The 11,382-nt window shown below is 37.8% G+C and overlaps 1 protein-coding gene across 1 annotated transcript; it reads right to left on the bottom strand.

The window, feature by feature from the left end:
* Positions 1–10,461: 10,461 nt before the first annotated feature.
* LOC110155909 (odorant receptor 131-2-like) lies at positions 10,462–11,382 on the bottom strand. The gene has a single exon (XM_020920086.1). The coding sequence runs from the start codon at positions 11,380–11,382 to the stop codon at positions 10,462–10,464; it is 921 nt and encodes a 306-aa protein (XP_020775745.1).

The following is an 11,382-nucleotide window of genomic DNA, read 5'->3' as shown; positions in this document are numbered from 1 at the left end:
AATATTTATAGTTTCAGAAAATAAAATCTAAACTGTCATTACAACCTTTATCAGCAAGTTCAATGTTGGCTCACGTCATTAATAGTCACTCATCCACAGGTCCTCAAAACAGCCATCAATTTTTCTAAAATCTCAACTCCATTTGACCAAATCCTTAAAAAAAAAAAATCCAGTTAAATCCAACAGTAGCCCTCAGCTCACAGTCCAGTTAATCCCAAATATTGTCTCAAAGTAAAAAATAATTTAAAACAGCAGTGATCCCATTCAAATAAGATCCAAGTCTATCACTCTTCTGTTCTCTCCAAGGCAGTCCACAGCATCTGCAGCGCTGGCTTTGTGACTGAACCCTCAGAAGAAGGGAGAGAGGGGGGATAGAGAGAGGAGGGAGAGTAAGACGGGACGGGGTGTGAAGGGGGGAGTCGACGTAGAGGAAAGAATAGTGTGTTTTTTGGGAAGCTTTGGGGTAGGGTTTGAGGGGGGAGAGTTATGAAAACCATACGGCACCACTCTGTCCCCCGAATTTTTGGGCTCAAACTGCAGCACAGCATCCTGACAGTGGAAAGAGTTTGTCAGCTTTTCAGTGTGAGAGATGCAGATTCTTAAACTATGGAACCAGGCAGTCTTGCTTTAGATACTTTATTTATGTTAAAAGTTCCAGACCATTGCCTTTTCCCAGATGCATACAGACCTGACCTCATATAAATTTGTATAGTCCTGGATTAGCTCTAATGTTATGGTTTTGTTTTAGTTTCTTCATTTTTTGATTTGCGGTCTATCAAAATCCTAGAGAACATTAAAATGTATGTCACTATTTACTGGACAAAGATTCTAGTCTTTTAGTCTAGTTTTATCCCCTTGGTTTTGTTATGGTGAAAATCTAGTAACAGTTTACATTGTACTGTATAAAAATTATCCATTGGAGTCCTAAAATTTAGCACTCTAATTTGATGTATTTCACAATTGCACACACACCAAACGGGACTAAACAAAACCACAGCCAGACAAAACCAAGTTATAACTAAACTGGGCTCAAATCAGGACAAGTGTGAATGTTTTTAGCCTGTTAAATACTGTATAGTTGGTATGTCAAATACTAGAAGTCATAGTTGGTTTGATAAGGTCATGTTTTAATACGTTTCACTTGCCTCAGGTTGTTTATTCTTTCTCTGCCTTTCTCAAACTCTCCCCACCCTTTTACATAAGCTACCTTGGATTTTTTTACCTGCTCCTCCAGCTGCAAGTTTTTACAGCCAAATGGAAACATTAGGCTCTAGGTTTAACTTCACACAGAGGGGACATGCAGTGCTGTGGGGTCCCATTGTGAATGTTATGAATACACTTATTCATGGGGTTAGACCTGGTTGAGGTTGTGGTTTAGCCCTGGTTTTGGCCTTCGTTCTGATTAAGGAACTCTTTTGTCTTTCGTTTAAGTCTTTACTATTGTTTTAAATGTCAACCATTTAATGCTGGCATATTTTCAGTTTTAGTTGAGGTTCCAGTTATTTGGGACTTAGTGAGCCCCATTTAAACATGCAATAAACAATAATTTTATAAGGTATTCAAACATTATATGAGGGTGCCTTAGGTTTTTATAGTTATTGTAAAGTTTTCAGTCTTGCTTTGGACATAGGTGAATAGTTTATTAAAAAAAAAAAAAAAAAAAAAGCTTAATGTAGACCTGGTTGGGTTAGTATTTAATCTAGGTATTTGTACTAATACAAGTTCTCTTATTGAACTTTTTATTACACTGATTCAGTCTAAAGCTTAAGTAATGAAAGTCTGGCTGTATTTAAAAGGCTTTAATTTTGAGTCAAATTATTCTACAGGAAAAGGCCTAATATTCTATACCAATTTCAGTGTCACATGTCACATATCTCATTTTTAAGACTATAAAAAAGTAGTTTTCGCTAAGGTTCTTTTTAAAGACAATACAGTAAAGTGTATTTACCTTGTTGACATATATACAACACTCCACCACCAACACCGGTCATGTCAACAAGGTAAATACACTTTATTGTATTGTCTTTAAAAAGAACTGAAGAAGTTAAAGTAGAAGACAAAATGAACATCTTTGGCCTAGTTTCTTCTGAGATGGTCTGATGCTGATTAAGATATTCAAAATCTGTTCAGGAGTACTTTTAGGTACTGAAACTTATTCAAACGAGTACCCAGTTGCTACTCTAGTTTTAGTATCAGGTAATGTCTTGGTATCTTTTTGATTTTCCATTGAAGAGCATTTAGAGGTATGCCCATCTTCAGTTATTCTTTGCATCAAACCATGTTGTGTGTCTTTACTGCATATTTAATCTATATATTAATAGCTGGGTATTTGTTTATTGTTGTAAGGTGACCCTGAGTGTCTAGAAAGGTGCCTAATAAAGCTAATATTTTATTTTTATTGTTATGGACATTTTAAACTTGTATGTTTAGTTAGTTTAAGGCTTATATATACTATTTTGTATAGTCTATGTATGGGTGCACATTTTTAACATTTCATCCCTCAATTTTATTTGGAAAAAACTCAATTTACACACAACATTTTGAAATGTTGAGGATGTAGTAAAACGGCCTTTATAAAGTCTCCATATACAGTGTCCATGTGTTGAAAATATTCCCACGAATGTGCAAGCATAGGTCCGTGTTGCCGAATGGAAAAAGACTACCTGTTACAGTGTCCATAAAACTGTCCATGCCTGTACCATTATACAGTAAGTGAGCCGCACATGTATAGAAACTGCCCTCCCGTGTGTGGTGCCTTCAGGGGCATGGAGCAGCGGAGGAAACAGGAAATGCCACATATGCATCAGCCTGACCTTTTCAATGCAGAGAAGGGGCAGGGAGCTGGGGTACCTTCATTGTGGTCAGTATCCAAATCATCAACTCATGTTTCATCCTTGAGTATTTTTAAACTTTGAAGTAAATAAATATTTTAAAAAGAATAAACCCACATTAAAAAGGAAATGAAATGAAGTGATTAAAACAATAATTAAGAATAAAGGGGATTTAACACACATATTATCATTAAAACTAAACTAAAATTAAAGTTCAGTGCAAAACACAATAACATCTCTATGGAAACATGCAAGTAGCGGACCCTTCAGTAGTTACACACTGCACCTTTAACTGTTCTTTATACAGACAAAACATTCCATTATGGAGGCAAATTTATCACACGATCCAACTGCCATGTTCATCTAGGATTTTCCAAACACAATATGATCTTTTTTCCGCTTTATGTGTGTGGAGCGAGAAAATCCAAACAATATTTTACAACAAAGCCAGAAGCAAAGCCTGGTTGAAAGGACATGTTGGAGTTACAGAGGAGCACAGATGGTGAGAGGCTGTGAATTAAGGCCTACCACAAACAAACAAGCTCCAGTGATGACAAACTGTACAAATACTGTGGTGGAGTGACACTGAGGCCACACATACAGTTAATGAGAGATGCCATGTCTGAACCAAAACACTGTTAATGGCGTTTAGGGCATCTGGTAACTTCATTAGCAAACAATGCACAAAGAGTCTGTTTGAAAAAGAGCCTCTAGATGGGATGGGTCTCATGCAGGGTTCTTACGATGGTAGTAAACATGGTTGTATGTTTTGATTTAGTCTTGGTTTTGTCCTGGTTTAGATTTCATTTATTCTTGGTTTAGTCCTGGTGTAGTCCTGGTTTAGTCCTGGTTTAATCCTGATTTATTCTTGGTTTAGTACTTGTTTATTCCTGTTTTAGTCCTTGTTTATTCTTGGTTTAGTCCAGGTATAGTCCTGGTTTAGTCATGGCATAGTCCTGGATTAGTCTTGGTTTAGTCCTGGTTTAGACTTAGTTTATTCTCGACTTCATCCTGGTTTCGTCCTGGTTTAGTCCTGGTATAGTCCTGGTCTAGTCCTGGCTTAGTCCTAGTTTAGTCTTGGTTTAGTCCTGGTATAGCCTTGGTTCAGTCTTGGTTTAGTCCTGCCTTAGTCCTGGTTTAGACTTAGTTTATTCTTGATTTAGTCCTGGCTTAATACTGGTTTAGTTTTGGTTTAGTCCTGGTTTAGACTTAGTTTATCCTTGGTTTAATCCTGGTTAAGTTCTGGTTTAGACTTTGTTTATTATTGGTTTAGTCCTGGTGTAGTTCTGGTTTAGTCCTGGTTTAATCCTGATTTATTCTTGGTTTAGTACTTGAATATTCCTATTTTAGTCCTGGTTAATCTTGGTTTAGTCCTGGTTTAGACTTAGTTTATTATTGGTTTAGTCCTGGTGTAGTCCTGGTGTAGTCCTGGTTTAGTCCTAGTTTAGACTCAGTTTACTCTTGGTTTAGTCCTCATTTAGTCCTGTCTTAATCCTGGTTTAGACTCGGTTTAATCCTGGTTTACATTTACAGTAGTTTATTATTGGTTTAATCCTGGTGTAGTCCTGGTTTAGACCTGGCCTTTTTAAATCTGATTTAGTATTGATTTAGTCAATATTCTGTCTTGGTTTAGTTCTGGATTAGTTTAGCACTCGTTAACCTTTGCTCTCATTCAGTAGAATTCAGTACTAATTCAGTATGGGTTTAGTCCCAGTTTGGTCCTAGTTTAGTTCTATTTTGCTTACACTTGGTACAGACCTGGTTAAATCCTATAGGCTAGTCTTGGTTTTACTGTTTTCAACATTTCAACGAAGTGATGTCTTATCTCTTCAGTTGAACTTACTATAGTTTACACAATGCAATGGACCGTAAATATTAAAGGCAGAAAGGTACAAATACAGCCCATGCTACTCTTTATTAGAATATCAGATTTGTTTTCATGTTATCCACAAGACAGATTAGAGTTTTAAACATTTCACCATTACACATACTACATGTAGGAGTTACCATGGTGACACAAAGCACACATTAAAACCATGCATTTTCAGGAACCTGTGATCAATACAAGTGTTCATGGTCCTGTTTAGGTGTTTGATTTTACACAAAAAGGCGAGAGTGACTAACTGAAAAACTGTTGGATAATTCTAAATAGCTTGTGACTGTAATATTATGTGTGAGAGCCTTGTTTAACAGCACAAATCAGATGACCTGTTGTAGTTTCAGCTAAGTCAGTTCATTAAAGTCTAATAAAGCCTCAGACAGAGCATGCCCACAGTTAGTTTCACATCCCCAGGAAATGTTGAGGACATCAGATGCAAATTTTCACTATTTATTCTTCATACTTCATTCATACTTCTCAATTAGCTCCAAGTTTAGAGACAGCACAAACAGTATCTGATTGTATGCCGACATTTGTACCGTCTAGTGTGTGACAAATGACGCAATAAAACTCAAAGCTGAGCAGATTTTGATAACGCAGCACTTTCCATATTACAAACCAAGGAAGGAATGAAAGCATAATAAAATATGTAGTATACATTATGTAGGCTAATCCCAACTTCAAAAGCAGTTCAGTCACTTTGCTAGGCCTGTCTCCAATTTGACATTACAGCTCGATCTCTAATCTCTATGGAAACAATGCATCAAAAACCGCGCGATCAAAGGCAACACTTACGGTCATTATCTGAATCTACAAAGTGCTTTGAGGCTTCGAGCGATTTTTATAAATGCTAAACATGAACTTGAAATTGACAGTAAACGCTCCGAAAGAATGACTTGATGGAAAAGTCCTGCTGTTTTAGTGGTTATTAGCGGCAGTGTGAACCCCTCTGAGTCTATGTCCTGCTTGAAGATTAAACTATACGGCAATCCAAGTTGATTTTGGCACCGGATTTTTACACAAATTCAGCATTTTTGGGACATTATGTAACAGATCAGATATAAAAGGAGAAACAAATAGAAAACCTCAGTATCCCGGAGATCCCAAAGCACCTCTGGGTTGTTTTAAAATGGGGGTACGTCGACACCTCCTCCAAACTTCTCCTTTTTCCACAGACCCCCACAGTCCACAGGCCGTTCCACTGAGAGCTCCATTCAACCCCTATAATTTAAAGCTGGTTAAGTTCTGGCTCCCAAGATGAATTACTATAGGGTTAGTCATGGGTTAAGCAACTGTTTACACTCAGGTTTTTGCCCTTGCTAGGTCACGGGTATAGCTCTGATTTAGTGCAGCTAGTTGTTTTAATGACATATACATTAGTCATGCATTTCTTGGTTTAATTCAGTGCAATTATTTTTTTCTATAGATAACATAGCAGGTAATGTTCCCAGAAGGGCCAGTAGCTCATATGGTAGCTGTTTGTCCAGAATGCACATTAAAGATAGAGCGATATGCCAGCAGGCCAATATTTACAGCTTATCAGCTAGCAAGCTTGTCAGCTATCCGCCTTTCATCTCCTGCATACGCCAATATTTTTTCCTTTGTAGTTTAAAGGAAAGACATGAAGCTTTAATTTAACATTTAATTTGAGGTTGCGAAATCATTGCTCAATGTATAGACTGTAACAGAGTTTGAAATAATCATATATAAATCTAAAATTATTACTAAAGGGAATTTATTACATATCGGACTCCAAATATCGGCAGCCTTGATGTACCATCGGCTGCTCTGGATTTGAAAAAAGGTTGGAAGTTTTAAAGCAGGCCTATTATCCTAAATCCACTTTTCAGAGCAGATGTTATAGTTGTTTCCCCTCATCATTTACCCATTCGAAGTTGAATTTGGAGTGATTTGCACATGTTTGAGCAATCTTTAATTGCTTATTTTCAAGACGCCATTTTGCCATTTTTCACTGCCGCCTGTATACACCTACTGCTCTGTACTAACTTTGTTCTCCAGTTTTATTTTCTTAAGCGGTGATAGGCATATTAGCAGTGTTGCGTAGTCATTTCGGTACAAGTGAAAATAATCCACTGCTTACTAATGTGATGTGCAGCTGCAGTGCTCTTTGTTGTGATGACGTTTATGACAACGTCAGCTCCCACTGGGCATCACAGTTTTCTAATGTAGAAGTCAGTGGACTTGTTTTTAAAGTTATTTTAGATTAAAATTGTGATTTAAACATAATGTTCCATTGGTGTCATAGATTATAACTAATCTATATAGCAGACACAATATGTCTTCTATAAGACATTTAGGGATTTTGAGCAAGACAACTCGCCCACTTTATGTCAAAACTTGAGTCAGAACATTTATTTTAAGATTAAGACTTCTGGATTATAAATTTGAATATTTGATTTACACTTCTCTTTAGTAGGTCAACTGCAATTCATCACTAAGTGAGTGGCCTACCATATGCTAAAAGTTTATACACTTTATTCATTAATTTAGGGGATTAACATTCAGTTTATAATGTTTTCTTTGCATAATATTAACTTCAGATCAATCTATTTTTGTTCTCTGAGAAGTCCAGTTTTTGTCATAGAAAGAACACTCTTTATATAAATGGTAAAATGATAAAATGTACTGTTTTGTTATCACTCCCTTAATCTAAGTTAAACCCTTGGATTTCCCTACACTTCCTCCTCTTCCTCCATCACAACCATCCTCCCCCATCCTATCCCGCCCCAAGCGCCTTTTTACCCCTCTCTAATTTGACCGTGTCTTATTTTTCCTGGTCCTTCCTTCTCCTCCTCCTCGTCCTCCCCCTCCTCCTCTTCCTCGGTCCATTCCTGCTTCTCACTGCTCTCCTATAATCTGGACAATTAGGCTTCCAATACTCAGCAACCTCTACCGCAGATGTTTCTCAAGGGTCCTCTCTCTACAGCCAAGGAGCCAAAAACTGGATGAGTCAAGCAAAAATACTGAGCATTTTGTGATAATTAAGGCAAGACACAACAGGTAAAATATCAGTTTGAGTTTAGTTAAATAAATCATGTAATGCTTTTCATGTGTGAAATGTCCCAAATTGTACACATTTGGAAGACATAGATCTGGAAAAACTGGTGAAACCTGGTTTAAATTTAAAGAAAAAAAATGTACAGATGGTATTTTGGATATCTTAACTCACATTTAGCCCAGTTGTTTGGAGTTAAACGTTAATATATCAAGCTAATGTCAACAAATTCTTGTGTACAATTCGTCAAAACTAAAAACGATTGAAAAGTTTGGTATGCAAGTGTGAGCGCACCTTAAAAGCAAATGTTATTGGATAATTTAACTTACTAAATGTATAATAAATTGCCATGTGTAAAACAGCATTTATACACTCAAAAATGACTCATGATAATTGGAGCAAATGCAACTCCCATCTTTGACTCCAGGTCTGTTGATCCAATCGCAGGCCGGTTTTGCATCCAGACCACGCCCCCAGAGACACATTCCACAAATGTAATTGATAGAGCAGGCTAAACTTCATCTTTCCATGGACTTGGCTCCCAGTTCCCCCTCTCCACATTAATCTACTCACTGCAGCGTTCATAGTAGCAGCTCTATTATCTATGAAAACCTATAATGGAACTTGCAGATGCCTTCTCTTGTCTTTTCCTTTTTTGTCCCCTAAAGCCTCCTTTTGTCTGGAACAACTGAGCAGAGGAAATCAGATTCTTTGATAAGCTAAAAAGCAATTTTGACAAGAAATAAACAAGACAGTACAATTTTTTATTTGTGTTAAAGAGCCTCAAAGTTCCTCAGTATAAAGTGGAAGTATAGCCACAACGTCCTCCTCTATGGACAAATTTTTCTTTAATATGTTTCTTTGCATATTTTAAGATAAGTATGATTTTTAATTCTTTGACAGCAGTCATATGGTACCTGCTCCATCCACATTACAAACTAGTATTTAACTTTATTGTACATTTTGTCATTTTTATCCAGCAGGTGGAAATGCAACTAGTGTATTTGGGAAAATGTGAATTACAATTGACCTTCATATATAACTGGTGTAAAAATCTGTAGGCAGCAGTCTAGTGTATCCCATAGGCTCCAAGTAGCTACACGTAGAGATGGTGAAAACAAAAAAAACAAAAACAACTGGTTTCAAAAGTAAATATTAAAAGTAAAATGCGTGATGGCATATTATCATTCATACATGTACTAAAGATGTATTTACTTACTTGGGTTGCCAAATCAGTCATATGGTGAGTTTATTACACCAGATGCCCTTCCTGTCACAATCAGTCTATTCGTGAGTGGAGTCTCCTGCCTGAAAACAACAGTATGCCATTTGAGACAGGTTTAAACTAATAAAAGTACAGAAAGATTTACTTACTGAATTCCACAAAGACAAATGTGACCAAATCTGTGGCACTAATGCTTAATATCTCTTTGCTCGCAATAAGTTCTTGTGAAACATTCTAATTTGTGTTTTCATTTTTTGTTACACTGTGTTATTGAAGCTCAGTCGGTCAGAGCGACTGTGTATTTGGACTGATAATCAACAGCAGGCCTCTTCCTTTCTTTGCAGGAATGTGGAGTTTACAGAAGAATCATATACAACACATGTTCGTCATTGAAGAAGTATGCAAATATTTTCTTTAATTAAGCTCTATTTAAGACCATTAACACTCCACTATTGCTGACAGTGTTGTTAACCACATGGTAGTGCTCTTCTTTGGTCTCATTTGTCCAGTATTTTCAATGGTTTTCATTTCCTGTTGGACTTAACTACTGAAGTGCTTTGACATCAGGGGTTTCCAGAGACCAGCAAGACCTATTCAAGAATCATGTCACTGAAAGAATGTGAAGAGACTGCTTCCTAGAAAATAACAATTTCAATGGTAAAAGTGTGTACACAGTAAATGACATGAGGACATTGCCAAACAATCAAACTATCAAAATTAAGTAGCATGAAGACACAGACACTTTTGATTATTAAATCATTATTACATGCATGTTTAATTATAATACAGATTATTGGATTGTCCAATACATTTAACATTAGCATAAAAACTTAAGACAATAAAGTCAGAGGATAGATTTACCTTGTAAAGAAGATGACTCGAAGCAAGCAGCCAAAACATGTCAACAAGGTACATACATTTCCAAACGTTTTTGTCTTAGTTAGGGAAATTTCATTGAGGTCTCAAAGCTATTCCAGTAAATGGTTACGACGTGTTGCAAAATTTGTACACTCTTCACTTGATAATAATAATTCATGAGTAGCCACAATTCCTGCTGTATGCTGTATGTTCTCCCCAGCCCAAACACTCATAGAGTTTTAGTGCATTTGTGCACCACTATTTAACTTATTTGACCTGTGGGCCAAAGTTGTAACAACTGCTGATAAATCATAATTGTGATTAAACAAAGTATTTTGCAATGGAATCTAAAAAGAAAGGAACACAAAGCCCTTTAATGTAACATAAAAATTATTTGGTACCCAGTGAACCACAATAATTGCTATCATCTGCTGATGGTGAAGTCATGGGAGTCAGTTGAAGTCATGGTCAGTCTTTCCCTATTATCCCTATTACCTATTATCCTATTACATTGCCTTATAATGTAATGTTATAATTGTTTGGACAGTTATAAACAAATTATAATGTGTCACTTACAAAATGTGCAATGTTTTCATATTTCCATCAAGGCACCCATCTCCTTTCTACTCCCCCTGCTGGACACAGCTGGAGTTTAATGTGTTTTGCAGCAAATTGTTCTGAGCAGTGTGGACCTGATGGTCTGGTCTCTGATGCCGTAGATGAGCACACTGAGACCACGGGGCAGTATCATGATAAGCACATAGAGAACAGTCTGGATCCGCACGTATGTGAGCCGGGTCAGGACCATGACCTTTGCCAGGCCCATGAGCAAAGGCATGTAGATGGTGGCCGACAGGCTGAGCACCAGCTGGAACAGGTGCAGGAGCAGCGTGTTTCGAGCTTTTACACTCTTCTCAGAGGCACATTTGTGTGCCACCCTCATCACCATCACATAAGACCACAAGATGACCACTGCAGAAAAAACAAAAAGGAAGGAGATGAAGCCTTGGTCATATTCCGCGGACATAGGCGCAATCCTGATGACCAGACTGCTGCAGTAGTCGTTCATCATCAGAGTGTCTAGAGTGTGGAAGGGGAACTGCATCAGGAGCCCCACTCGCACCACTAAGTTAAGGAGACACAAGGCCCACAGCAGCAGCACAGCCACTGTGCTCCTGCGCAGTGTAAGCAGAGTGGCATGGCGAAGCGGAAAGCACACCGCTATGTATAGCTCCAGAGACATGAGCATCACAGTCAGCGGGGACACTTCATTGGACACATCGATGAAGAGTGTGATGAGGGCGCACACGGGGAAGTACACAGTGGTGCGATTGTTAGCGATCAGGAAAAGCACCTGACTGAAGAACATGTGGAAAGTGTCTGCCAGCAGCAGGTTAAACAGGAGACAGTATCGAGGGGTCTCCTTGAAGGCCGCCTTAGAGCGCAGTACACACAACAACAGACCATTCACCAGCAAACACAGCACACATGGAAACGTGGTGATGAAGGCAAAGATCCTGCGCTCCACCTTTGACATGTACAGCCCCAGGTCCAGCCCAGAACTGTTACTCAT

The sequence above is a fragment of the Boleophthalmus pectinirostris genome, unplaced genomic scaffold (genome assembly GCF_026225935.1).
Source record: "Boleophthalmus pectinirostris isolate CB_2022bp ecotype Guang Dong unplaced genomic scaffold, ASM2622593v1 HiC_scaffold_12, whole genome shotgun sequence".
NCBI lineage: Eukaryota > Metazoa > Chordata > Actinopteri > Gobiiformes > Gobiidae > Boleophthalmus > Boleophthalmus pectinirostris.
Note: the sequence above shows the minus strand (reverse complement) of the source record. Positions and strands in the feature narration are given on the sequence as shown.

What these genes read in the sequence shown, in the direction of transcription:
- LOC110155909 (XM_020920086.1), bottom strand. Translation starts at nt 11,382, where the DNA reads ATGAGTAACAGTTCTGGGCTGGACCTGGGGCTGTACATGTCAAAGGTG.